The sequence below is a fragment of the Dipodomys spectabilis genome, unplaced genomic scaffold, assembly GCF_019054845.1.
Source record: "Dipodomys spectabilis isolate Male_0828 unplaced genomic scaffold, ASM1905484v1 ptg000436l, whole genome shotgun sequence".
NCBI classification, from domain to species: Eukaryota; Metazoa; Chordata; class Mammalia; order Rodentia; family Heteromyidae; genus Dipodomys; species Dipodomys spectabilis.
The window spans coordinates 8,997,438-9,021,342 of record NW_024871113.1 but is presented as its reverse complement, the minus strand read 5'-3'; the positions used below and the strand labels follow the sequence as shown (position 1 = coordinate 9,021,342).

General features: G+C 38.2%; 1 protein-coding gene across 12 annotated transcripts in view; it reads right to left on the bottom strand.

The window, feature by feature from the left end:
* Positions 1-23,905, bottom strand: part of Rapgef2 (Rap guanine nucleotide exchange factor 2) — a 251,514-nt gene that overhangs the window by 98,872 nt on the left and 128,737 nt on the right. For 10 of the 12 annotated variants that reach the window (XM_042668369.1, XM_042668372.1, XM_042668373.1 and 7 more), the window contains 3 exons: positions 15,175-15,250; positions 12,629-12,796; positions 9,836-9,853 (listed from right to left, as the gene is read on the bottom strand). In XM_042668369.1, the coding sequence (XP_042524303.1) occupies positions 9,836-9,853; positions 12,629-12,796; positions 15,175-15,250 (262 nt within the window). The remainder of the gene's footprint in view (positions 1-9,835; positions 9,854-12,628; positions 12,797-15,174; positions 15,251-23,905) is intronic. The other 2 variants (XM_042668370.1, XM_042668378.1) reach the window with 1 other exon arrangement.

Genomic DNA, 23,905 nt, shown 5'->3' with positions numbered 1-23,905 from the left:
CCTATCCAAATTTAGCTTGAGATCGTAGGGAGATGAGGGAGAAATAAGCAGCAAAAAGGTGAAGAAAGAAAAGCAAAGCAAAACTATCTGTGTATCTCAAGAAGGTACTGTGTATATTCTAATGCTCCACTGACACCATCTCACCATCTTTTTTTTTTCTTTTTTCAAATAATTTTTATTGAGATTAAATGATTACATAAATTTCAAAAATTTCACAATATTGTGAGATAGTGATACTTAGTTAAAATCACAAAAACATTTTAACCTTCACAAGGCAAACTGTCATTATCATGGTATATAGTTTGTGAATTCCATGAGCTTTGACAATACAACTATTTCTTCCACATCAGATGAGATGTACTTTTCTTTCCGTTTGCTTAGTGTAAGCTGTGCCCTCTTTCCTTCTCATTCCCTCCATTCCATTGCTGCCCTTGAGTTGCTTAGTTCGTTTTCGTCAATGTCCAGTGCACCTGATGGGACCCTCTACTGTTTATTTTCCCATTGCCCTCTGATTTTTTGCCCTCCTGTTTAGCTTCTCTCAGATGTGCACACACACATCTGAGAACATGGAATCACTTAGAAATGATATGACAAACTGAGTGGAGGTCCTTTGTTTCTCAAGTCCTGTTTACATTGTCATATCTCCTTACATTTTGGATTTAACATCCACATATCAGGGGAGATCACGTGCCGTTTGTCTCTCTGCTCTTGGCTTACCTTGCTCAAAATGATTTTTTTTAGTTCTATCCATTTTCCTATGAATGCCATTATTTTGTCTTTTCTAATGGCTGCATAATATTCCATTGTAGATAGGTACTACAATTTTTGGATCCATTCATCTGTAGTGGGGCATTTAGGTTGTTTCCATATCTTGGCTACTGTGAACAGTGTTGCAATGAACATGTATCTTGGTTCCTGTTGCTCAGGGTAGATGCCTAGGGGAGGTCTATATTTAGCTTTCTGTGGTACCTCTATAGACTGCTTTCCAAAGAGGTTGTATTAGTGTCCTCCATAGGCAGTAATGACAACTATTTTCAGAAACTCCACCCTTTAAGTCTTTTTACTATTCTTATGGTCAAATAGGAAGTACAAATAAGGTACTTTTGTTCCAGTCAAGGTAGGGACTTGTGAAGGAAAAAGATGTCTAGAGGTCTATAGTTCTGAGTGGAACCTAGCCCCTTTATTCATAAAACTCAATTTTTATTAAAAAGACACTGGGGAAACTATGATATCTAGATGGATTATCTGTCAGATATTTTCTTGTTTGCTATTTTGTTTTGGTGCTGGAATATGAGCCCAAATTCTCACCTGTGTTTATGCAGGCACTCAACCACTAAGCTGTAGCCCAGCTTTCTTGAAAACTAGCAAGGTCAGTTTTCTGCTTGAAGAAAAACAGTAACTTGTCTTTTTAGTGAATGACAAAACACACTTTCAAGAAACTGTCTGAATTTTGGAAAACTCGCTTTTAACATAATATATTTGAGAGCATCCTAATAATTAAGGCTCTTTCTGAATAATATCCATGGAGGTATTAACAAATACAATCTTTATATTGGATAGTGTATCTGCTAATTCAGTGAGTGAATTATGATATTGTAAAGCCATGCCTAAGCAGAAATGCCCACTCAATGTGCAAGGAAGATCAGTGGAATTTAATAAAGAAGAAGCAAAGATGGCAAAAATTATTTTAAATTAATCATTGCAACTTATCTTTATGAAATCTCAACTTGTCTTAGTTTGGTGTGGTTTATCAAAAAACAGCTTTGAACACCTTATAATCTTCATAGAGCTTGAACTGAGTGAGCCCACCTATCTTCTACTAGGACAAGCAATATATATGGTTTCAGAAGTATAGAGCACTATATTATTGTTCCTAGAAATTTTTTTGTGTGATGGTACTGGGGCTTGAACTCAGGGCTTGAGTTCTCACTTGGCTTTTTTGCTCAATGCTGGTGCTCTACACTGGAGCCACAACTTCACTTCTACTTTTTGGTGGTTAATTGGAGATGATTAGAGTCTCATTAAACTTCCTTGACTAGGCTGGCTTCAAATTGCAGTCCTCAGATATCAGCCTCCTGAGTAGTTGGGTGTGAACCACTGATGCCCTGCTCAGCTTTAAACATTTTACAAAGAGATGGGCAGGAAGTACAACAGTATTGATTACTAGTAAAAAGGTGATGCTAAATTTTAAGGTTTGGCTGTACTTCTTATATGTACAAATGACTTCTGGATTGTACCCAAACTTCAAGTGACTGATTATTGTTACTATCCTCAGAGACGCACAGGTAAAAATGAAAGACAATCTGCATATTTTCTTTTTCATTCACAAAGCTTTCACATTGGAATTAACTCTTCATTACTGAAGCCGAAAATTCATACTATATACTTCATTCACTCTGAGGCCTTGTTATTCATTTCTCCTCTCAGCCAAATAATTCCAAATACCTTATCATATCCAACTAGTTCCTGTGTTATACTGGAAAGAAAAGAAAATATGATAGGGACAACGACTCAGGCACACCCTGAGCCTCAACAAAATTGCTCTAACATAAACTATTACTTAGTAAGACTCATTCCCTGCACAGATTCTTCTTTCCAAAATACCATTAAAATTATTTTTTTTTAGCCTATTTTAGCCTACATTAGATACATATGGGAACTGGTTATGTTCATGTCGGTCAAAAAGTTCATTATTAACCAGGCACTGGTGGCTCACACCTGGAATCCTAGCTACTCAGAAGGCTGAGATCTGAGGATCACAGTTCAAAGCCAGCCCAGGCAGGAAAGTCTGTGAGACTCTTATCCCCAATTCACTACGAGAAAACTGGAAGTGGCACTATGGCTCAAGTGGTAGAGCACTCGCCTTGAGCTGAAGAGCTGAGGGACAGTGGCAGGCCCAGAGTTCAAGCCCCACCACCAACCAAAAAAAAAAAGTTCATTATTGTGCCAGTGCATACTTATAATCCTATTTACGATGGAGTTGGAGATAGGAGTATCAAGCTTTAAGATCAGTGCCAGCAAAAGTTAGCAGGACTCCATCTCAAAAACAAGCAGATATAGTGGTGATACATGTAATACCAGATACATAGGAAACAAAGGTATGATGATCATGGTCCCAGACTAGCCTGGACAGAAAACCTCAAGATACTATCTGAAAAACAAACTGAACACAAAAGGACAACTGGCAGTTGGCTAGCAAGTTTGAGGCCCTGAGTTCAATCTCTGGTATTACCAAAAAAAAAAAAAAAATTCACTAATGATATATTTACCACCAAGCTGGAAAACTGAAAAATGGCAAACACGGTAAATTTAATGTTATGTTGGGTTTATTTTTAACTAAAAGTGGAAGAGCACCAAATAATAAACTTTAAACAAGTTAATCATACGGTAATATAAAATGTATCTTAATTAAAGCCATTATTAAAAAATATTACTATTGCTTCTGAATAACTAAAAACAGAAAACAGCTGGGCACTGGTTGCTCCTGACTGTAATCTTTGCTACCCAGAGACTAAGATCTGAGGATCCTGGTTCAAAGCCAGCCTAGGCCGAAGATTTCCAATCAACCAGCAAAAAGTCAAAGTGAACTGTGGCTCAAGTACTTGAATTCCAGCTTTGAGCACAAAAGCCAAGTAAGAATGTAAAACCGAGTTCAAGCCCCAGTACCACCATAAAAAAGAAAAATAAATGAAAAGAAAAAAATAACAGCTTGCTACTTAATTATATAATAAGCTTTTTGAAAAAAAATAGAAAACCTTATATACATAGATATACAGAACATTTGGTATTTTCAAACTGTTAATATAATTAAAATAGCTTTTCAAATTATTTTTGCACTAACCTGTACACATGCCAATTTTATTTTTAGCAATTACTAATATTATAACACTAAATTCACCTGATATTTCTAACTATAAACAGAGAACTTACAACTAATACTAATTGTAAAAAATACTAGTAAAAAAATATAACTGAATATCAAAGTAGGTTTTTCCAAAGAAGAGAGATACTTCTCACATCAGCACAGAGATTTGAAAAATCTTATGCCAGACAATAAAGGGAGGGAAGGAAGAAACTATTACATGGTAAGAGTGAAATGGTTGAAGAAAAGCTAAATTTTAACCAACTGTATTTAAAACATGTACAGGCACAGAGAGCTATGTTCACAATGAGAGACATGACAAAGTGACAGTGATCTTTTTGACAAACAAATTGCTTCAAATACTGCATGACCTGCTACATAACACTCATTACTTTCCATTTCCAAGCGCAACCAAAAGATAGGGCCAATTACAACATCAATACAGGCTTTCTTTGAAAATTCAATGAAAGAAAAGTAAATCCCAGTGGGCCCCAAAGCACTTCTGTAGCAGGGATGATGTAATATATAAAAATAGACACCCTCCACCAGAAGGCGAAACTTGGGTAAACAGCATACTGCTTACCACTCTCGTGTGCCTTGCATGAATTTGCAATGTGTGCTGCTAATAGAGAGAAGTCATCTTACACTCTAAATCACTTTCTGGTTCACATTTCCAAGTCTCTCCATACTCTACAGTGTCATTTTCCCAAGTTAAATTGCCATAAATACCTAATCCTATCAGCAAGAAATAAAGAGTCATCCTTAAGCAAGGAGAGTGTGACTTCTTGCAGCACCTGGCCCATGCTCCATTTTGTCACCAATGGCAGCACCTCCGGCAGAGCATTGTTCTGTCGACCTATTGTTCAGAGACCTTTCCACAAGGAGCTCTCTGCAGGATTTTAAAGTGTAACATAATCTAGGAAACAGGAACCAGTGAACCAGCTGATACTGAACCTGGAGAGCAAAACATACTTTTGACACCTCTCTAAATGGCTGCCTGATGCAAATGTAAATGATCAGGATGCATATATACACACAGTACATAACAAAATCTTGGGGGGAGGTGAATGCATTACTCCTAATACTCTCCACACTCCCTTTTTCATATTCTTATTCCAGAATTTGCTTTCAAATTTCCATTGAGCATTTCTGGATTAAACAATCACCTGCTTCTAACTCTTGCTCAGCATTAGTGTTCATGTACAATAAGGCAAGAAACACTACTGGCACAGAAAATATTGTCACAGAGTAAAGCACCAGAAATGAATCTATTAGAGTTACTCACTTTTTGTTGTTATGCCAGTACTGGGGTTTAAAATCAGGGCCAAGGCATTGTCCCTGAGCTTTTTCACTCAAGGCTGGCACTCTACAACATGAAGCAAGCCTCTACTTCTGGTTTTTTACTCGTTAATTGAGGAAAGAGTTGCATGGACTTTTAGGCCCAAGCAGAAAAGAGAGGATCTCAAACAGATCCTCAGATCTCAGCCTCCTGAGTAGCTAGGATTACAGGCATGAGCCTGATGCTTGGCCACATTTAAATTTTGAAATAATCACTGCTACTTTCTTCTTCCTGGACTACCATATAAATCCTCTGTACTTAAATCTTACTCCAACTCTCAAATTGTTGTTGCCATCTCCATTACTTTTACACAGGCCTTTCTAAGTTCCATCTTGACATTCTCACCCAGAGATCTACCTTAGAGCCCCATATAGCTATCAAGTGTGGCCCTCAGCACATCACAGCTCTGTTTCATTCTCATTGATGTTCCATATGGACCTTACAACTTTCAACATAGCTTCCAAGGTCCTATTACTTATTAGCCATCAACCTCTATGTCTTTGAAAAAAATTGGGAGTTCTTTCTGTACGAAATGTTTCTCCTGGTGCTCAAATATTAAGATCATTGAGGAGGCATCTCTATTTCCCAAGGTGCCCAATGCACAGTGGGACCTTCCTGTTCTCTCTGTGAGACTAGCAGTCAATAGAGGCAAGATTCTGCTTTAATTCATTAGCATCTAGCACAGACCTGAAAAAATGGTGGCTACCCAATAAATACTTGTTAAATGATTTAAAATATATAAATTAAAACACTGAGCTTTCGCTAAGTAATACAAGACACAAGAAATATGTTTTGAATTTACAATAACTGTAATTCAGAGGCACTAATGACAGCATTACAGACAAATGTCTCAGATTCAACTAACCGTATGTGCCTGATGAGCTTAAATTCTAAAAGAAAGCAGATATAAAAATTCTGTATTTGAATAACTTCTTATATGCATAAAAACATTTAAAAGTAAAGTAGGAATAAACTAGTCACAAATTAACTGCTTAGTAGTCTAGGAAAGTCAGTGGGCATACAAATCTATATTAATACTTCATGCTAATACATCTTACTGCTAAGTAGCAAATGCCAAATTAAAATAGAGACATAAAAAAGTAAATAGTAAGTGACAAAGCAAAGTCATGACATGAGCAAATGTAAAGCCTATTTGTAATTTAAGCTCAAATCAAAAAGTCCAGTGTCAAATACCCCAGAAACTGAACATAAATGTTTTCAATAATCTCAATAACTAAACAATTTTTGACACTAACCAACCTACCTAGAAATCCTTAACTGAAGAAAAAACAACTTAAATCTATCTACACAAAAAACAAAAAACACTCATAAGAAATGATACATAGGGGAAACAAAAGAGGAGGCAACAATGCTTGATAAGAAATGTATTCATTATCTTGCCCATGTAATTGTAACCCCTCTGTACAGTATTTTCACAATAAAAAAAAAAAAAGAAAGAAAGAAATGATACATAAGGGGCTGGGAATATGGCTTACTGGTAAGAGTGCTTGGCTAGCATGCATGAAGCCCTGGGTTCAATTCCTCAATACCACATAAACAAAAAAGGCAGAAATGGTGCTGTGGCTTAAGTGGTAAAGTGCTAGCCTTGAGCAAAAGAAACTCAGGGACAGTGCCCAGGCTCTGAGTTCAAGCACCAGGACTGGATAAAGGAAAGTGAAAGGGAAGTGAAAGGGAAGGAAAGAAAAGGGAAAAGAGAAGAGGAAGGGGAAAAAGAAAGAAGAAGAAGAGGAAGAAGAAGAAAGAAAAAAGAAAAAAGGGAAAAAGAGAAATGATATATATAAGGAAATAAATGCTTCCCCAAATTTAAATACACAATGTATACATGCTTTGAAACAACACAAGATATGCCATAAATATATGCCACTTCTGGGTTTTTACTTATCAGTTATAAGTTAAGTTTAATGTCTTAAAAATGGAAAACCTAAAAAAAAAAACTATAAAAAATAAATCTACCTAAGAGATTCTTAAGATATATCATAGCAAGAGTAAAATAGCTATTTTAAGAAATAGAATTTGTTTTACATTTTATGAAACAGACCTATCTCCAACAGCTTGTGTACTCACTTATTTGCTCACAAATTCATTCATTCATTCATTCATTCATTTTAGATAGAGTTCCAACATACAGCCTGGACTGGCCTTGAACTTTCTCTGTAGCTAGGAAGGCCTTGAGCTTATTATCCTCCTCCAGCCCTAACTTCCTAAGTTCTGGAATTGCAGAAGAGATTTCAGTAATTTGCCACCATGCCCAGCTTACACATGAATCATTCTTAATACACTGATGCCACATTTTATGGATACTGACAGCAAAAAATTGTTACTATAGTACCACATTATATTAAATTTATATTACTATTATTTATCTATTTTGGTTGTACTAGAGTTTGAACTCAGGGCCTTGTGCTTGCTAGGCAGGAACTCTTGACACTTGAGCAACAGTCAGAGTTCTTTTAGCTTTCAGTATTTTTTAAATAGCCTACGACCTCCTAGAGTGCACGTGCACACATGCTCACATGCACGCATGCACACACATAACACACACATACACACATACACACACACACATACACACACACACGCCAGTCCTAAGGCTTGAACTCAGGGCCTGGGCATCGTTTCTAAGCCTTTTTGCTCAAGGATAGTGATCCACCACTTGAGCCACAGCTCCATTTCTGGCATTTTGTAGATAATTGGAAAGAAGAGTCTCATGGATTTTTTTCCTGCCCAAGCTAGCTTTGAACCTTAATCTTCAGATGTCAGCCTTTTGAGTAGCTAGGATTACAGAGGTAAACCACCAGCATCCAGCTGTACCAAAGTTTTATTGGTTGAGATGGAAACTCATCAACATTTTCCTTGGGCTGGCTGCAAATCACACTCCTCTCAATTTCAGCCTTTGTAGTAACTACGATTATTGGTATGAACCACTATGATCAGCTTTCAATTTGTATTACTTTCACATATAATATTTTCTATTACGATTATTGGTATGAGCCACTATGATCAGCTTTCAATTTGTATTACTTTCACATATAATATTTTCTATTACTCCTGTACTACTACTACAAGATCTCTCTTTTATGTAGTCTAGCCTATAACTCATAATCCTCCATTTCAGCCTCTTGAACTGCTGGATCACAGAACACAACCATGTCAGGCCCAATCAAGAACTTTAAACCTATATATTTCCTCTGTATTTCCATTGTAGGAAAGGAAAACTATTAGAGTGAGTGAAAAGTAACTTTTTATATGGCTAGTCATTTTCATTTTCATTATTTCAAAAATTTTGAACTGATGGATGGGAATTTTTTAATTAAAACTTCTAACTTCCAACCTAACCAAGTGGAGCAGGGCAAATTTTTCTTCAGCCTCCAATTTAATATCTCTCTGTACAATTTTTGCTTTTCCAAAGAGAAAAGAATTGTTTTCTTCATAGGAAGAGTGGCTAGGCTGGTGGATCACAGCTGTAATCCTAGCTACTCAGGAGGCTGAGTTCTAAGGATCTCATTTCGTTTCAAAGACAGCTTGGTCAAGAAAATCCATGAGACTATTATCTTCAATGAACCACCAGAAATCCAGAAGTAGGGCTATGGCTCTAGCCTTGAGCAAAAGAGCTCAGGGACAGTGTCCTCAGTTCAAGCCCTGTGACAAAAAAAAAGGGGGGGGCTGATGGTAGAAGGAGTATGAAGCTCCAAGTTCTCTCCCCTTCAGTTCTATACCTGTCATCTCCATTTCCATCTTGGAACTACTATCTCCCTCTCACAACAACAGAAAATTACAAATGCAGAGAGGCTCTGGTATAGAAAGAGTAATTCTTTCCTACCCTTCTTTGAGCTAGAGATGAGATAAAGCTCTCTGCTCAAGTCTCACTCAACTCAGCCTCCTTCAGCATTAAGCAGGTATCTTCCATTCTCTGCTAGAAACCTGACCTCTGCAACCTATAAGGACTGCAAACACATATCACCTCCCATCCCCTTCTTCTGAAATTCAGCCCCAACCTCCACTTACCAAAATGGAAGAAAATGCTAAGAAAGGCCACCTCCAAACTTCTCACAGTATTTAAAAATTCTTACTTTCCCCTGGCATTGATGGCTCACATGTTTACTTCAAGGCTACTCAGGAGTCTGAGATCTCAGAATTTTTTGTTTCTTTTTTTGACTAAGTCTTTTAAAAATCTGCCTCCCCAAATGCCCTCACATTGGAATTCCTAAAACATGTCATCCACAGAACTTCCAATATAAGTTTCTAATGAATTTCCTGTATCAGCTTTCATACAATGAGCAGCAGAGTTCCTGTCTGTGTTTTTGTCAGTTTTTTTTTTTTTTCTCTATCTAGAAAGCAGTAGTGAAGAACAGAGCTCCACTCATTCTTAAAAATAAACAGCTTGCCCAGAGATAGAGCATACATCAGTAAAAACAGTTCAATAAAAACAGAGCACCCATGATACCTTCTAAACCACTGAATCCCAACTTTAATAGATCTCATTAAACCAGAACAAATCAGAACTCAGAAAAAAAGGACAAGACAAAGCAAAACACACCAATATTATAAAGTTATTAGTTACATTGAAAATTCATAAATCAACTTAGGTTAGGCAACTACACATGTTACAATACCTGAGGTTTAGTGCATTCCTTTGAGCCAGAATGAATGAGTGCCATAAAGGAGGAAAGGAAAAGAGGAACATTATCAGACATGCTATATTACACCTGCCAAAATGAAGATAATGTTAAACATAGGTTAAAGAATGACAATATAGACTTGGCTGCAATGTACAACATCCATGGTCTTTAGCCATGCGCTTGAAATGCCTGGGAAGTACTCGACTGCATCTCAAGTTTGCTCATGCAATTATGTGAGCTTTCACCCAACAGCTCCATCCTGTTAGCCAATGCCTTTCAAAAGGATATATTTCTGTTAAGAAAATACAAGGTAGGACTAATGAAGCATAATAATTTTCACTTAATTTTTTTTCCTGTGTTGAAGCAAATAAATAAAATATAATTGTTTTTCTACATTTATAGAGTTAGATAAGGTAAATAAGATACAAAAATAATTAAAATATAATTTGTACTCCCCAAACTGATGCAATACTCTGAATTCTGACCTCGTTATAGTCAATCCTATTTAGTAAAATTAATACTAATATCATATATTAGTACTATCACATGATCTATTAGAAGTCAGGTTAAATGTTTTACCTTAGTGTTGAATTAGTTCTAAAAGTGTCTGTTGACCAGATAATACACTCTTAAAAACACTAAAAATTTTGTTTTTGTTTTTTTGTGCCAGTAGTGGATCTTAAACCCAAGGCTTCACACTTTCACAATGTTGCTACTCCACCACTTGAGCCACAGCTCCACTTCTAGCTTTCTGCTTGTTAAGTGGAGATAAGAGTCTCTGGCATTTGTCTGCCCAGGCTGGCTTTGAACTTCAGTACTTACATTTCAGCATCCTGAGTAGCTAGGATTATATGTCTAATGTGAGACAACTGGCACAAGTTACTAAAAATATTTTCTAGCAATACAAAAACTTTTTTAAAACAGGCTAAGAAAGAGAAGTCATTAGAGAAGAGAGAGTGAATGTACTCCTTAAAGGGAAAGGTGGGGTGGGAGAGAGAAATGCATTATAAAATGACCCTCCCAACTTAAAAGGGACCTAACATAGAACAATCAACTCTCACACTAGGGTCTGGATAACCCACACCTACTTTACGTTTAGAAACTAATCCGGAAAAAAGAATTCCAAAGCAGAAAGAACATTACCACTGTTAGTAGTAAGTAAAAATATTACAGTCTATATACTGTACTATTAATATAAACAAGTATTTTTACTAGTTTTTCTTGCTTTCATAATGCTGTTAGCACTAAAAATGTTACTTCCTTTATTGACAATGGTAATGAAAAATCTTTCATTTTTCTTTCTCTTTTTTTTAATACCAAGTCTCTCCAGAGATCAACAAAGCAGTCTTTGAGATGAACCAAAAGCAAGCTTTTCCAAATGAGCTCAATGAAATGATTCAAGTATGAAATTGGTATGAAATTAAAATGATGCACGGGCAGTAGGAGTGGGGTGGGTTTGGCAGTGGTGAAAAACAACATAATTCGAGGCAAGGAGCTCAGTGAAAGAGTTCTTGCCTTGCATGCATAAGGCCCCAGGTTTGATTCCTCAGCACCACATAAGCAGAAAATGCTGTGGCTCAAGTGGTACAACACTAGTTTTGAGCTGAAGAGCTGAGGGACAGCACCAAGGCCCAGAATTCAGGCCCCAACCAAAAAACTTTAAAAAATAGGAAAAAAAAAAACCCCACATAATTCAAATACAAAGAGCTCTCTGATAAACAGAATATTTCAAGTATATATGAAGTATAATACTTAACATTACTAAAACTTGAGTAAATAAGTCTATACACATTTTCCATGTACTCTACATTTGTAGTTGCAGAAAAAGAACAATAATATGTAACAGCTGTCAACTACCTGTCTATAACTTTTCATTTTTATTTTAAAATTAATTTTATATAAACCATTTATTTAATAGTACTATATGCACAGGTGTTTCCTATCTTATTATAAAGTGTTTCCTATCTTATTATAAATAAGATAGGAGAAAAACTGACGCTTAAAAACTCTTGTGCAAAGCACTCATGAGTCTTAGTTTTCTCAAACATAGAAAAAGCAGTTTACTTATCTAATATTAGGAAATAAAGGATAGTCAAGTACACCATGACATTTAAAAAGATCTTTGTTGTTGTTGTTTTTTTTTTGCCAGTCATGGTGCCTGAACTCTGGGCCTGGGCGCTGTCCCTCAGCTCTTCAGCTCAAGGCTAGTGCTCTACCACTTGAGCCACAGCACCACTTCCAGCTTTTTCTGCTTATGTGGTGCTGAGGAATCGAACCCAGGGTCTTATGCATGCAAGGCAAGCACTCTACCACTGAGCCACCTTCCCAGCCCTTAAAAAGATCTTTGAACCTATCAGAAATATTTCCCTGTGTTCACACTGAGACTTCTTCTAAAAAAAAGAACAATATTTAAAAGTATGGAACTAATGAAATTTTAATATATCTCCTTTTAAAATATAGACATGATGATAGTTATGAGGGAGAGAATACATAGGAGTTAGCTAAAATGGTGGGCCATAGCACAATACAGAAACTAAAATGTTACATGCTTGTCACGTGTGAACTGTCAGTGTGAATGAACAGGTCACAAAGTATTCTTGTGCTTTGTAAAGCAGTAGACAATATTTCAATGCTTTATAAACACTTCCTATCACGTGTTCCCAGAAAAAAAAAATCAATATTTTGAATCAGTGTACCACAGAAAAAAGTTATTTTTTTAAAATGGAAAGCTTAAATGTATTTTCACAAACACTACGACATATAGTACATTTTGACTGTGCACCTTACCGTGTGATAGCCCCTAGGCAAAGCAGGTTTGCCCACAGGGTAAGGATCAACCGTGTCAATAATTGTTTGTCGCTCGCCTTTCTGGTTGATTTTTCTAAATCTTCTTCGGGACTGTCTGTGAGAGGCTTGCCTCTGAAAATATTCTTCATTTTCATCCATATAGTCTACCTGAAATACAACCCCAAGCATGTCATGTCTCCAAAGGTAACATTCACTCTAATATTAGATACAAAAAAGAAACTTACAGACAGCTCCCACTCATTTTGCATAGACATTTGTAGACAAACTATGGAAACACCCTTTTAACTGTGTTTGAAGTTCTCTGAAACTAACTGGCTCTGAGTCACTTTTCTTTTGTTTCGAAGAAGCATTTTCAATTCCACTTAGGACAATACGGGTTACTCTTGAATTTCCTGTTATTTCAAAGGGAAGGATATTTTCTGTATTCTTTGTACTGATTTATTAGTGAAAGATCACACAGAACATATTATCACATTTTACAAAAGCAACTGCTGCATTGACTTAACCAAAAACACAAAAAAGTCGGGTGTAAGTAAGTCTGTAAAATATACCCCTAAATCTGTTAAGTCAACCATTACTACCACAGAGCCATGTCAGCAGCCATGAGCTGCTCTTCCTCCTTTCATTATGTGACTTCAGTAATTTCTCATTTTAAACATTTTAGAAAGTCTGATGGAATAGATTAACGGGGAACTAAGTCATGCCTGTTCTCCTCATCATTGCTATTGTAGGCACATATAGCAAAGGTGACAGCTCAGTGGGAGGCATGTTTGCTCTCCAAGATCATTCATTGTGAGACTTGAGCAATTTCAAAGATTGAATCCTCAGAGAATTTTTTTAAAAACCACTAAGGACAAATTTCAAGGAAATATGTGCTTTAACAAACCCACCACTGGAAAATTCGGTTCATCTACCCGTATTTCCCACTTGTAAATCTTTACTCATCACTTGCTTGCAGTTAAAAGAAAAATTTGTGAAATTTGGCTGAAAGTTTTCATCAGCTTTGATAAGGAAGTTCTTAACTGCTGATAGAATTCCTCTCCTACATTACAGGGAAAACCCAAAATCTTATTGTAAAACAGACTCTGAGTTGCTTACCAAACACTTATCAAATATGAATTGAAAAGCTTCTATCACCAACTCTTTATGGGGGGACAGGGTGTCAATAACAACTGAATGTCTTGAAAGGGAGCCCCCTCCCATCTCATTTTTGTTACTGACTTTTTCTTTTTGTGCTGGTACTGGTGCTTGAGCTTAGGACCTGGTTGCAGTCCCTAAACCTTTTTTGCTCAAGGCTGATGCTTTACCTCTTGAACTACAGCTCCACATCTGGCTTTTTTTTTGGGGGGGGGGGGGGGTCTGGTCGTGGGGCCTGAACTCTGGGCCTGGGCGCTGTCCCTCAGCTCTTCAGCTCAAGGCTAGCGCTCTACCACTTGAGCCACAGCGTCACTTCCGGCTTTTTCTTTTTTGCTTATATGGTGCTGAGGAATTGAACCCAGGGCCTCAGGCATGCAAGGCAAGCGCTCTACCACTGAGCCACCTTCCCAGCCCCCACATCTGGCTTTTTGTTAGTTAAAGGAAATAACAGTCTCACCGACTTTACAGTCTGGCTGGCTTCTAAATGCAATCCTTAGAGCTCAGTGTCTGGAACAGCTAGATTATACAGGCACTCAGCTTGCTTTGTTTTTTAAAGGCTGTCTATTGTCCTCCCTTAAAAACCATTGTTACACAGTAAGGAGGAAATATGATGGGATTATTTTACTAGAACTTAACTGTTTTATCTATTTTGACATTTAGTATAATGTATCCTTTATTTTATTTTTTAGTATTTTTATGTGTGCTTCTCACACAAATGAGAAGTAAAGTGAAGAGTGTTTAATTAACACAGTAGTAGTCTCTTTATTTTCTTTTAATCATTAAAGGAAAAAAATCATGGATTTTTCTCCTGTTAATTGTTCCTTGGATTTCACCACCATGGTTTATTTAAAGTAACTCATTCATTCCAATCAACACCCAGAGAGCTAAAACCCTTGTGATTAAAAAGGCCTTCCAAGCTGGGCACTGGTGGCTCATGCCTGTCCTAGTTACTCAGGAGACTGAGATCTGAGGACTGAGGTTCAAAATGAGCTCAGGCAGGAAAGCCCAGGAGATTCTTATCTCAAATAAACCACTCAAAACCGGAAGTGGCTCCGTGGCTTAGGTGGTAGAGTGCTAGCCTTGAGCTAAGAGACAGTGTCCAGGCCCAGAGTTCAAGCCCCATAACCAACAACAAAAAAAGCCTTTCCCAATCATCACTTAAACATGTTAATACAGATTGAATTACAAAGTTCAAACACTATACTTTTGTCCTTCTTCCAACTTTCACATTTAACTGACCTGTAAACAATTTTAAGTATAAAATAAAATTCACAGCAAAATTTATTTTTAAAAATCTGTTATAAAAATATATCATGATAAGTAATTTGTAGAAGTACTATTTCATAAAACTTTTTTAGGAAGAAAAGGTTCTCATAAAATAGTCTTACCACAATCATTTCAGAAGGCTCTAAAACAATGCACTCACAACCACGTCTGAAGCTTCCAGCAGAACGCTTGCCAAAACTAGAAAGGGAGAGGGAAAAAAAAAAAAAAACTCAGCTAAGAACATGCTAGCAATTTAAGAAATATCAACACTAAATTTAAGCCAATCCTTCAGATTTAAAAAAAATTAACCACAACTACAAACAGTATATTCTGGACAGAAAGAACTATCTTTAGTCATTCTAACACAGGATAGTAAAGAAGTACTCAAATTCTTCAGTTTCAGTCATGTGTTTGCTGGAGACTTCTGACATAAAGTTTTCAAATTTAATAATGTAAGTGAAAAACAACTAGTACAACTGTGTTTTCTACTGGGTTGTTAAATACTTCTCAGGTGAGTTCCAGAATATTCCAAGGATGCAAAATGACTCGATTGAAAACTATTAAAATGATCAAAACAAGTACAATAGTCAAGTAATTCTCCTTTCTAAATTAACTTGCTCAAGTTCAGAATATGTATTTTACCTAAAAAGTGTGTTTATTTTTCTAAATTTTCAAATCAGTTTATTTAAACATTTTAAGGAAAAGATCTCCAACTTAGAACTGCTTGTCCTTTTTCTGTTCCATTGAATATCTTTATTAACTCATTCAGTACTCCAAAGGTCTCCTTTCCCACCAGGAAAACAGCAGAAAAAAGAAAAGAAAAAACAAATTTTGGTGAATTATCTTTTTAAAGAAATCTTCTAAGGCACTATTTTTATGGAGAACCATTTTCCCAAGTTCATTATGCATTTTGAGTGCCTTCTATGGATATTCATACCCATTTTGTAACTCCATTGTCTTCTGGTTGTAAACAGGCTAGGAAGCTAGGATTTTTTTTTTTCAAAGAGGAGCCAATATAAGAGAAAGAAAACAAGAAAGTCAACATTCTCTCATCCTATCAATTGTGATCTCTAGCAAACCACCCTAACTACTTCATTTGCTAACCTTTATTCACTTATGAAACTATCAGTTTATGTTAGATCATCAATTAAGTCTTTTCACACATAAATTTATATGAATAGCAAAATCAGAGTTATGTATAATATATTTGAAAAATCCTTTCAAAACACATACACATTCAGACACACATATTCGCACAAATGCACATATCAGATTGTAAAATACAGATAAAAGTGAAAAAATCTGCCAAGAAAGGCAAAATAAACTCATCTTCTTGCTCACAATCTTTCTTGTACAATAAAATGATGTGAATTTTTGTCAGTGCTGAGGTTAGGACTCAGGTGTTCTGCCAACTGAGCCACAGTCTAGCCCATGATCTGAACTTTTTTTTTCTTGTAAGTCATGGGGCTTTAACTCTGGGCCTGAGCACTGTCCCTCAGCTTTTCTGCGTAAGGCTAGCGCTCTATCACTTGAGCTACAACACTTCAGGTTTTCTGGTAGTTTATTGGAGATAAGTGCTTCACAGACTTTCCTGTCCAGGCTTTGAAACCGTGATCCTCAGAGCTCAGCCTCCTGAGTAGCTGGGATTACAGGCGTGAGCCACCAGTGCCCCGCTCATGATCTGAACTTTTAAACACATTTTTTAGTTTACAATTAAGTTCAATTAAATTCCACAACTCTGATATATATGAAAATTTGTTTCTGGGACTACTTAGCTGCAGTTTAATTTATATAGAGTGATGCTGGTAATGATAAACTACAAACTTAAAAGCAGTCTCAGGCTGGGAAGGTGGCTCAGTGGTAGAGCACTTGCCTTGCATGCATGAAGCTCTGGGTTCGATTCCTCAGCACCACATAAGCAAAAAAGAAAAAAGCCAGAAGTGGTGCTGTGGCTCAAGTAGTAGAATGCTAGCCTTGAGCTGAAGAGCTGAGGAACAGTGCCCAGGCCCAGAGTTCAGGCCCCACGACTGGACCCGCCCCCTCCCCCCCCCCCCCCCAAAAGCAGTCTCAATGTGTTTGTAAAGTACAATAGGTTTCATGTTTTCACCATCCATTTAAAATATATATTATACACTGAAGGTTTATTACTAAATAACAAAATCCTGATTTAATCATCAGCAATGCAACACACTCATGTGCCCATACACACACACAACCAGGAAACTAGGTCCTATCTTACCTTAATTATATACCCAGGCAAGTTTATGAACACAATAACTGAATGGCTATGATTTCAACATGTAATAAAAAAAATCAGCTGGGAGCCATGGCTCACACCTGTAATCCTAGCTACTAAGGAGGCTGAGATCTGAGCATCACCGTTCAAAGCCAGCCTGGGCAGGGAAGTCCATGAGACTCTTATTTTCAATAAACCACCAGAAAACCAGAAGTGGCGCTGTGGCTCAAGTGGTAGAGAGCTAACCTTGAGCTATAGAGCTGAGGGACAGAGCCCTGGCCCAGAGTTCAAGCTCCACAACCACTCACAAAAAAAAAAAAAGAAAAAATTCACAAATTTTAATTATGTATACAATGATCCTATACATGATCAAAACTTAAAATATGTTCCAAGACAGTTGTTCATAAATTTTAAGAACCAAGTAAGTAACAAATTTTAACAATATACATCAACTATATGATAGCCATTTCTTTTATACTTAAATATTGTACCAACTCCCATAAATCCTCTTACCAATTAAACATTATTCAACAGAACTTAGTAATCAATATTGTTACTTTTGGGCCGAAAATTTACATTTCCTAAGATGTTATAAAAAAGATTCCCTTGGGTATATTTTGGGAAGGAAGCTACAGTAGAAACAGACTTTGTGGCCATCATGCCTCTCAAGCCTGTATACATCATCACAAGTGCACAGAGGAAAATGCAACCTGTCTTATATGTCAGTTGGACTGACACTGTTGAACACACTGAGTAGGGAGGGCAAATGTATTCACAATACATGTTAATGACACAAAAATCTTTTTTCAAACACAGACAAGAACCTAGAAAAAGAACAGCCTTCAGAGGAGGCAGAGTGTTGGCTGAATACAGTCAGGTGTAAGGGCTCTAGCAGAGGTGACTTACAGTTAGCTTACAAATCAGAAGCTGTAAGGTATGAAGGGACAGACTAAGCAAGAAAGAATCAGCTGGAAACCCATGAAGTCCACACATTACTTTGTTTCTCCTGATTCTTTGAAAGTATAAATACATACAGTATTTAAATTGTGTAATTTAAAAAATATTTGACCCAGTTGTATATAGTAACTGAAAATAAATAGATATATTTTATTGGTTTTATAACATGTTATTTTTATTGTAAAGGTGATGTAGACAGGGTTACAGTTACATAAGTAAGGAAATGAATACAATTCCTGATATTTGAAATGTCAGAGTCAAAGGATATAAAGGTATCCAAGGATCAATCCTATTTGATATTTTAGGTCCTTTAGTAGGAAGGAATGAAATCTTCAGATTTCCAAATGGCATTTACACATTCTCATAGTAAATCATAAAACTAACAAGAATAATGTTCAGACATTTCAGGAAGTTCTAGGAAAGTAATGCAGGGGAAAGCAGAAGAGAATCCCATGTGCACATGAAATGCTCTATACGAAGTGATCAATATTCTAGTAAATAACAGTTTCTTATCTTTCAATCAAAAGTCACAAAAGATTCAGGTGCTGGTAACTAATGACTGTAATCCTAGCTGAGATTTAAGAGGCTGAGATCTGAGGATGGAGGTTTAAAGTCAGCCTGGTAAGAAAAATCTGTGACAATTATCTCTAACCAGCAATAAACCAAAAATGAAGATGTGGCTCAAGTGGTAGAGTGCCAGCCAAGTAAGAATATGAGTCCCTGGGTTCAAGCCTCAGTAACAGTCCACAAGCATGCACTCACGCACAAATACACACACACACACACACACACACACACACACACACACACACACACACACACACACACACACACCGCATGCACCACAAATGAAAACTACAAGTTTTCAAAGGCAATAGCAGACCTAACTGCTACTTACACAATAAATTAATGGCAACAATAAATTTCCTGATGCAAGAATCAAGATTATTATATACCTTCTTGCAGAAGCCATGTAGCATCTAATAAGACACTACACTAGAATTTCCACAGGAAAAACACAGAACTGATTTCCACAAAGAAAATTAAAGGAATCCAAGGGGCTTTCAGAAGAAAGAAAAGCACTTAATTAAATTAAAATAATATTTCATTCCTAACAACAGCTGAAAGTTGGTATCACTTAAATTTCTAAAACCATTATTTAAGAAATTTCAGAAATTAGGGGCTGGGAAGGTGGCTCAGTGGTAGAGCGCTTGCCTTGCATGCTCGAGGCCCTGGGGTCGATTCCTCAGCACCACATAAACAAAAAGAAAAAAGCCGGAAGTGGCGCTGTGGCTCAAGTGGTAGAGCAATAGCCTTGAGCTGAAGAGCTGAGGGACAGCGCCCAGGCCCAGAGTTCAGGCCCCACGACCGGACCCAAAAAAAAAAAAAAAAAGAAATTTCAGAAATTAGACAAGTAAACAGTATCTTGGGTGGCTAAAAAATGCACCTCCAATCCTGGAGTGTTTTAAGAAAAATGAGAAATAAGGATAAGTTTACTCCAATGCATTTGACTAAATTCTGCTCCAAAAGTGACTATGTGTATGTAAGGTCCACTCCTGGATGGCCAGCAGACTCCACCCTCCTCGCAGCAAAGTCTCCACCCAGTACCTGTGTTACCTAGGCAACTGGGACACCTGGAAGAGGTCACATCTGCATCTGCTGAGGTCACATCTGAATTTGATGTGGTCACACCCTTCTCCGCCCATACCCTAGATAAGGCCTAGCGCAGGCCCAGACGCCCTCTTGCAGTTCTTTCTAGCTCTCTCTTTCTCTCTACTCTAGCTCTTTCCCCTCTCTTTCCTCTCTTTCCCAGCTCTCTCTCATTCCCAGGCCTTTCCCAGCCACGTGGAGTGCCAAACTTGCCAGGTCCCAGCAGGTCTACTGAATAAACCTACCCCTTACCTGAATACCACGTGTGTGCTGGTGCTGTTCTTACTCGGCTACCTCTTTTTAATAACCTAACAGTGTGGATAAATCACTGGCGCTACTTTCACCAATGAACAGCTACTAGTCCTATTAAATATTAAATGCACCTTTACTGTTATTAAATCTTGTAACAGATTTAATGACATTACATAATGTCACCTAAGAATCAACACAATCCCTAACAAAACTCCAACACTTTTTGTTTTTACAGAAAAAAAAAGTTCATATGGAATTCACAAACCTTTAATTAGCCAAACTAGTTCTGAACAAGAACAAAGTTATGGTCTCACTTCTTGGTTTAGAAACTTACTTAAAACTACAACAATCAAGGCATTATAGTATTAGTACTGTCAGTGTTAAGCTCACCTTTGGTCCTCGGCTCCGCCCAGACCTGGGCCCCCCTCCCATTCCTGGAGTTCCCTCCATACAGCTGGCCCCTCCCTCTCTCTGCCCAGACCCACCTGAACTCCCATCTACCTCACTTCCTATCCCTCAGACCCTCCTGCTACCGCTACCTGGATGGTGATGGAGGCCATGTGCTCCCTCTTGGGGGAGATATGGCTCCTCTAATAAACCTTACAATAATCTTTCTCCTGTGCCTGCCTGCCTCTGCATGGTCCCCTGGAATGGATGTGTCTGATCCTCTTTCCTTGGTGGCCTGTACAGGGATAGGCTCCCCAGTGGATTTGCTAACCCCTCCACTTCAGAAGGGGGTTCGACTAGCTGCCCTGGGACCTGTCCTGAGATCCTACACTACGGTTGCCAGAGGACCACCAAGGTAACTTTCTCCTGACCGAGCACTCCACCAGCCCATCCAACACCACTAATTAAGTCCCACTCCAGGGTAAGTGACCAGTTTATCTGAGGTCCAGGTTTCTGATTCCAATATCTTAGTGGTAAGGCCACCTGAGCTTTTGTGTGCTAACCAAGCCCAACCCGACTGTCTGACCGAAATCTTGGCCAAGTGCCCGCCTAGGCGCTAGGGGCCTACAGTGGCCCAAGGACCCCCTCGTGGACCAATTTGACGACGTTCTCCATTGGCCACTCCCTCTTTAGGAGCCAAACCGCACTGTAGAGGACGCTCTACTGTAGGTGCGTGGCTTCAAGTCACTTACCAGGGGAAGGACACTAAATTTCTTTACATTAAGGCCACATGGGCCTGGGAGGGCTGCCGAGCCCCCATCAGAGTCAAATTTGGCTCCAAATTTAAAACTCCACTTCTGTGAGCGCTCAGGCAGGTGAAAGTAAAAGTCTCTGTTTCTCTGTCTCTGTCTCCCCCCACCCCCCTCCCCTCCCCTTAAACTCTGCTACTTGCAGTTCCAAAATTAGCTTCGGGTAACCTCTCCTTTCAGCTAACTAAAGGTATTCACAAGTATTTCATATGCTAAATGCCTTGGTGAAGCCCAAGAAGAATGTATACTCCTAGAGATAAAAAGTGGATGAGTTTAAGTTTAAATTCCCCCAAAAGGTCAACAAGTTTGGATATTACCAAAAGTGTATTAATTCTGTTAAATCATCTTTCTAGCATTGAGCTTGTGGTTGGATGAGCCGTGTTGGCATCCTGGTAATTCAGGTGCTGTTTCATGCCAACTCGATTCTGTGACCTTCCCCCACCCCCAACGCCCTTATATTAGGCCCTTATATTAGGCCCTTATATTAGCGCCCTTATATTAGGCCACGTGTCTGTTCCTGTCATCTGCTCTTCACTAAGCTTCTTCTTGTTGGCAAAGTTTTATTTTAAACTGACCATGTGGTTCCATTATAATTAGAAAAAGTAACAACGCTAAAATTTCACAACTTTAAAACGGCCAATTTTAAAATCTAAGCGCTCTCTATAATCTGTGCACAAACATATCTTTGTTTGTTTGACTATATGTAAGTGGTTATGGTTTCAAGGTTACCAAGTACTCTGCTTACTAAAAAATCTTTGTCAATGGAAGCTGTGATTTAATCTAAGTTACTTTAAAATTTTGTGACCTGACTAAGCCAAATCAAAAACAAGCAGTTTTAAAATACTTTTGGAAAGGAGTTAAAACCAGTGACACCAGCCTGCAAAAGCCAGTGTAAATCAGGTCTTTAACCAGTATATGTAGAAATTTTGCAGGTAACCAGTGGGAAGTGCAAACAGTCCATACAGGGTGGGAGATGTCACAGCCTCACTCCGACTCTGACTTCGCTTCAACACAGGTGATCAAAAGCCTGCTAACTTAGGGCAAAACACAAGCCACTTTAGATATTTGGTTCTATAAATGTTAATCCCCCCAAGTTAAGACCATAAGGGGTGTTTGAACAAAGGATATGTTGACTTCTATGCTGTTTTACAATTGGATGTAAATTCCTAAAGGTAACTCAGACTGCAGAAAAAAATGGCCACTCTTTCTATACACTTTTAAATGCAAGTTAAAGTAACTTTACAAAAAGGGATTAAAATGACTGTCCCTTTGTAAAAATTTGGGAAGTTGTGGGGACTGGCTGGCCTCCCAGACAAAAGTTTGAAGATAAAATTGTCCTAAAGGTTTCTTTCAAAGTAAAAAAAAAAAAAAAAAGACAAATTAGGATTAATCCAGTTTGCCTTCAAAGTTTTTTGTAAGTTTCCAGCAGGCCCTCAGTAAGACAGGACAAGTTTGTCAAATATAACTTAATAAATTCCAGGTAAAACCATGCTTATAAAACTACTTCCAATGACCATTTTTGTTGCTTTTAATTGGAGTGTAAGTGGCCATTTGTAAAAACTCACTGATCTGGGAACTGCAGTTCAAAGCCAGCCCCGACAGATGAAAGTCCTTGTGAGATTATCATCTCTGATCTGTGGCAGAATGCTCAAAAGCCTAGTTGCTTAGAAGCTCAAAGTGGCCGAGTGCTAGCCCTGAGCTGGAGAGCTGAGGGACAGCACTCAAACCCTGAATTCAAGTCTAGCAACTGACCAAGGAAAATGCCAAATGCATTTATCCCAACATAAAAGGCACCCTGGGGATTGTGATAATGTTAAAACATCCAGAGGCAATTACAAGCAATTGCTTAAATAACAAAAATGGTATCAGACCCTGAGTTACTTGACCTTAGCCCTCCAAAAAATTGATCAAGCCAGGAGGCCATGGAAAGATAGTTTGTAAACATCTATAATGTCCATGTTAGTCTAACTGGGCAAAACTTGCCAGTCATCTGTGTTAGCAGTAAAAGCTAAGCTTTTTTATTTTTTTGGGTCCAGTCGTGGGGCCTGAACTCTGGGCCTGGGCACTGTCCCTCAGCTCTTCAGCTCAAGGCTAGCGCTCTACCACTTGAGCCACAGCGCCACTTCCGGTTTTTTTTTTTATGTGGTGCTGAGGAATCGAACCCAGGGCCTCGAGCATGCAAGGCAAGCGCTCTACCTCTGAGCCACCTTCCCAGCCCAAAGCTAAGGTTTTTAAAATGTAAAAAGTAATTTAAATTCCAAACACCCTGTATCTGCTCAAAATACTAATTGACAGTAACTTCTGAGCTGGTTAAATTCATCTGTTAAGAAGTGTGTAGACCTAGCCGGGTGCTGGTGGCTCACGCCTGTAATCCTAGCTACTCAGGAGGCTGAGATCTGAGGATCGCGGTTCAAAGCCAGCCCGGGCAGGAGAGACCGTGAGACTCCTATCTCCAACAAACCACCAGAAAACCGGAAGTGGCGCTGTAGCTCAAGTGGTAGAGTGCTCGCCTTGAGCTGAAGAGCTGAGGGACAGGGCCCAGGCCCACAGTTCAAGCCCCAC